We start from the raw sequence: 6000 nt of genomic DNA, 5'->3' as shown, positions 1-6000 counted from the left end.
ACCTACCCTAGATCGAGATTTATGCGCGAAAAGAAACGTGACCAGACCCTGTTTTATGGTTCGGGCCAACCGCTTCCTTTTCCCCCCGCTGGCGCCACCACTGGCGGGTTCGATCAAATACGCGGATATTCTTTTTTTTGTCATTTAAATTAGATAATTATCGGATAAATGCGATAATTTTTAACCTTTGACGTGAAGGACAAATTGTTGCAATGTGATTGGGCATCTGGTTGTTTGGTAATGACTGATCATGCGCACCTTTATTGGTTGAAAAATTTACCGATATTTTGTTTTGGCTGCTGATGAAACGGCCGTATTGAGCTGTACGCGTGCCATGCACGCGCTGCCGCTAAACTACAAAATCCGTCATTCCCCCTTTTATGTAAACGATGACGTTTTATCTATATAAAATAAAAGCTACCGGGCCTATATATTTTTAAGTAAAACTGGTGTAGGGCTACGTATCAGTCGGCAAATGAGATTGTTTTTAATGTATCGAAAAGCGGGCAATCCTGCCATAAATATCGCTGCTGTTTCTGACCGCCGATTCGGCTTAATACCATTTTAACACACATGGCGTGTCATACATATTCAAGAATAATTACAATTCTGGCGGCCGAAATGAACAATACATATTTTGTCCTTTTTGGCGGTTCATGAATTTGGCAATTCCATAACCGGCGGCCGAAATGACTGGCGGCCGAAATGATCAGACACCTCTTTGTTTCGGTCCATCTATCCCATGAATTAAGTGCGCATTCGTAAACTAAATAAGTGCCCTGGACGACTGAGATTTTTTAGACTCTGTGAAAATTGTTTTCCAGGAAATCATTATAAACACGTATAATAGACCTATTTATTAGGGAACTAGGCATACAGTACTATAATTTCAGATTGAGCTGGAACTGAGCATTTTGTTTTTATTTGGACATGGTAAGGAAGGATTGATTGAGACTGAGGGAGAGAGAGAGAGAGCGCAGAAAACGTGCTTTTTTGGTTGTCAAAACTACTACGATTTGAGTACGGGTACAACACATGGAATGGGCATGGCAAGCTTTCCTATTGTTGGTAGAGGTAGACGTGCTGTAAAAACCTCATTTCCATTGATTCTCAGCAGACAACCTGCTGATGCAAGGACAAGGTTAAGGTAGGCCAACTGGTGCTAATGCAGTTTCGTATCTATACGGGTTGGGTAGGTTTGGCCAGTATGCGTACCTTTTTTTATGGACAACCCAATTATTGCGCAATAATTTTCAATGGCAGCGTCCGTCAATGCGACAGAGGGCGCTATATACATAATTAATTTTATATACAGCATTTGCAAGTAGGCATAGTGGTCAAATCTGGCATCTGGGTCATTCTTCAGTAAGTGTGTAATTTTAGGTTTATAAAAAATCGATTTTAAAACTTTTTAATTTTAAAAGTTTATTGGCAAGCATATGTATGTTTGGCGCAATCTTCTATTATATATTTCATATTTTATTTGTATTTTTAAATACATGGTTCCATGTTGCTGTCATATCCGTCACATTTATGGATAGGCTACAGAGATAGAAAAAATAATGGGTTAGGAATTATAAAATTATTTCCATTATTAATTATTTGATACGATACAGTATTTTTTTCTCGATTAATGAAAAAATGATTGCTTTAATTTAACATTTATTAGTATGATGTTATACGTTCAAAACCATTTACTTTTCAAAAAAAAAAAAATTTTCCAAAAATAGTATGACTGTCACTGATGTCTTACAAAAATCTGTTAAACTAATATTACTAACCATTGACATAGTAGAAGAATATTGTTTATATTTCAATTATACCACATAATAAAGTTCATAACTGAAATACAGTATTTTAGGATTTAAAAGGATAAAATATCTATGTGACGGAGATGAAACCGTGACGGATATGACGAACCTAAAAAATCATGTGACGGATATGACTTTTAAGATATGATTTGAATATGTTTATTGACCAGAGTCACATAGATATACAGTTAGTCTGGGCTCCAGACGGAGTTTTGTAAAAATATTAATATTTTTGCACATATGGCGTTTCATACGTGTATTACTTGAGTTTGGATACTCCGTCTGGGGAAACACGCATAAGTCACGTGGTTTGACACAAAGAATTCTTGGTGCATAAATTATCCAGTTGACTAGTTTCAGCCGCATGCCATTGGCTACTCACTCGTACGTCGTTTTAATATTCATATTTCAGAATTTCAAAGACTCAACGTCTAAGACGATGATGCGCATACGCTATGTTACGTTTAGACAATGTGTACTGTACTTGGGTACATTGATGAAAGTTTCTGAAGGCTAAAAATGATTTTATATGCCTAATAGTCTGGTAAACATTTGAGATTTTTCCCAAGAACATGAAAACTCGTAGTGATATGATAGGCTAGTTCTCCGCCAAATCAAACATTGAATGGATCATTATTATGTGGAGAAAATTTGATTTAATTCCCACCCAGACCCTGTCCTGTTCTGTGGTGGTGTAGCCCTGTTGTGTGCCGGTCGGTGGTGGTATTGTACCTTATTGGCGTTTTATTTGGAAGGTCATACGTACGAGTTGTAGTAGCCCTACGAACCCGCCTACGAAGGAGGCCTAGGCCAGAACAATTAATAAACAAAACAACTTGGCAACACGATTTTATATTTCAACAGTTCAGTCTCGATCGTACATTCAGCACACTGTACGTACGGTACTCGATCTTTTTCATTTTGAAATAAAATGATCATTGGTTGATTCGAAATCCTTATTTACATACCGCCCGCCCCATATAGCCAAATACGGTATGATAACCTACGTCATTCTTATCGGATGTTTGCGGTTTGCAAATCGATTTCTATACGTGTTTCACAAGTCTGTTTCAGACAAAAATCGCGGTCGAAATAAAAACAAATAAATAAAAAAAAGACAATAAATACAGACTTGGGGCAAGTCTAATATACAGTGTAAAAACATAATAAAGATATACAAAACAAAATGTACAACAAAAAAGCCCCTGGCAATAACAAAATGTCATATCCGTCACTGGCCATCATCTCTGTCACAACGAAATATGGGGGAATGGGACGGAGCTGACCGTGACGGAGATGATGTATTTGGCATAGGACAGCCCAGGATCACCTCGTAGGCATGTCTGACAGCGGAGACGGAGTACATACTTCTAGATACCGTGAATAAATTGTACTTCCAGTTGAAAAAAAACCAGAAATTATAATTATTTAATGAGTTCTATACCGTTCGGATATGACATTCTATAAAGGTATGCAGCTGTAATTTTTCTAAAACCTTGTTTTATTAGCTTTTTTCCTCTTTTATTAAAAACTAGCAATTATACCCGCCCCAGGGCGGGTTTCAAAATTAGTTTACAGCCTTCTCAGTACATAACACCCGACGCCAGTATCTGTCTATACTCACCAACATCGACCCCTCAACAACACCCCATACTCTTTCTTAAAAACAAAATCTTCCCAGTGATGGACAAATTCAATTCAACCTAAGCTTCGAATTGAGAGGAGTATTCATAACTACGATGGGTCTAATAATGGTTGTAGTACGTTGTAAATTGTGTAAATGAATAGGTGTCATATTGGCTGATAATTAAAATTTGTAATTTAGATACTGCGGGCACCCAGCCTTCTTTCTCCTTTCACCACCCCAGCCACCATCAACAAACCTTAACTCCTCCCCTGGACAGTTCAAATTTAGTAACTTTTCCTAGTACAATCCAATCATATAGGCTACTTCATTACGCTAGTATTTTCGCTCCTCCTCCCTCTACAAAAAACACACGCCAGATACACTGGGTGATCTGTTGAAGCCGGTTCCAGTACAATTTATATTATTATCACTCCCAACCCATAATCCCTCAGTGGCAGTTTTCAAATGTAGTTTAAAACATTCCAAATATAGTTTCGGTCATGGTGATAGGCCTAGATGTACATCCCCACCCCAAACTCCCATCCGCTTCCCAGGGATGATTAAATACTTTAAAAGTTTCCAACCACAATTCTGGTGTAAGCAAAATCCCCACTCTCTCCTGAAACCAAACTCCCAAACCCTATCTCCCAACCCCACTCTCCCACAATGTACGTTTTTTTCCTTGGAGGATTGGTGATGTAGTTGAACACAGTAACAGTAAACAACATGTGTATGTTCACACAGGTATGGATGTCTGTAATGAGGCAATCCAAGAGACCAACAAATAGCTGGATATGGTTAAAGTACTTTGCTAAATGTGTAATTGAATAGGTGTCATATTGTTTAATGAATGAAATATGTATAGCTATATCTATATTTCCCCAAACGCCTTGCTGAGGATAATTCAAATACTGTAAAACTTTTGTAGTATAATTTTACAATTCGATAGCCTACAACCCCGAGCCCTAGCAAAAATGACATCACAAACCACCACACAACCACCCCCCCCCCCCCCCACCCATTCCACAAAAACCCCAGGAGTCGGGGGAATTTTTTTAAATGTTTAAAACCTTCCGGGTACAATTGCCATCATTTTGATACCCCATACGTATGGTTACGTGCAGACACAGAAATTTTTATAACGAACAAACATCGAAAGTGGGGGTTTTGACCACATTTTGGTCCCTAACTTGGATCCTAGGTGGCGGATGATGTTGAAATATAGCTTAGAACATTCCCGGTACAATTGCGGTCATTTTGATACCCCATATGTAAGATTATGTGCAGTAACAAAATTTTGTATAACGAACAAACAGACAAACAGACAAACTCTCTCACTTATAATATAGATGATGTTTTATTTCCATATCTTCGCATGTTTACAACGCACAATCAATTTTTTCTCCCGCTGTTCATTAAATTGTAGACGGCACATTTAAATTATGTGACGGATATGACACAGAACTGCGGGACAAGCTTTTTCCAAACTTTAAAACTTTAAAGTTTGAAATTTAATGTATGTAGAGATGTATTTTGAATAGTAAAATCGCATGAAATCATGGTTAACTAACTTTTTACAATAACAAACAAACGGTTATCAAATATATATGGCGATCATAAAATTGAAGATGTACGATTGGGACATGATATGAGGTTTTAGGGGGTTGCCTGAAACATTTTTATAAAAATTAACAATATCAATGTTATTATCTTTGGTTTGTGTAATTAATTATATTTACAATAACGTTGATTATGATATAAGTCAAGAATTTTTATTTTTTAATGATGAATTTTCAGTCTCTATCCCACTAAAGTATCGGGACACAATTTTAGACACTTACTGAAGAGTGACCCATCTAGCATTTATGCTAGGCATAATTTTAGAAAATCTGGCATAATCTGGCATAATGTGAAAAACGCATTTCTACAGCATATTCACTATGATGTAGCTATTATCTGGCAGAATTTCGAAAAAATCTGGTAACATTTCTTCTCACCTTTGTGGTACATAAACAATACCCATACCTGTACACCGCCCTCTAATACACTGTTTTGGTTCAATTTTGGCTTTAATTGTGTCTGGCATAATCTGTCATAATTTTGTGCTGCCACCTAGCATACTTTTTGGCTGCCACTTAGCATAATTTCATTTCGATCGCTGGCCACACTGCAAGTAGGGCAAGCCTGAACTGAGGCCTCTAAAAGCCTATCTATCTGTTCAGAGAAGGCTAGCCTAAGTTAATCTGATTAATAAATTATACTACTGTAATTTAGGGCCTAATTTGCCGATGTCAAAACTGAGTTTTGTATTTTTTATATCCAGACGTAATTAAAACATAAAATTTAATTGCCACCGAGCGAAATTGTAGGCCCTAACTAATCCGTCCAAGCTACCCCGCCTCACTCATCGGCCAATGGTCTGCCGTCTCTCGCTCGCGACTCATCTATCCAGGAAATTCCCTGTCGTGAGAAGCATGATGTTGGTCTCAATATACTAAATAGTGAGCTGATTAATAGTTTGAGAACAGCTTACGGCATTTCTTAAGTGAATTTTTATTCAAT

The 6000-nt window shown here is 37.4% G+C and overlaps 1 protein-coding gene across 1 annotated transcript in view; it reads left to right on the top strand.

Annotated features, from left to right (window-relative positions):
• The first annotated feature begins 490 nt into the window (after nt 1–490).
• Nucleotides 491–6000, top strand: part of LOC140054167 (tRNA (uracil-5-)-methyltransferase homolog B-like) — a 78446-nt gene continuing 72936 nt past the window's right edge. Inside the window, exon 1 of the mRNA XM_072099057.1 lies at nt 491–1147. Coding sequence (XP_071955158.1) covers nt 1041–1147 — 107 coding nt within the window. The 5' untranslated portion in view covers nt 491–1040. The remainder of the gene's footprint in view (nt 1148–6000) is intronic.

The sequence above is a fragment of the Antedon mediterranea genome, chromosome 7 (genome assembly GCF_964355755.1).
Source record: "Antedon mediterranea chromosome 7, ecAntMedi1.1, whole genome shotgun sequence".
Classification (NCBI taxonomy): Eukaryota; Metazoa; Echinodermata; class Crinoidea; order Comatulida; family Antedonidae; genus Antedon; species Antedon mediterranea.
Note: the sequence above shows the minus strand (reverse complement) of the source record. Positions and strands in the feature narration are given on the sequence as shown.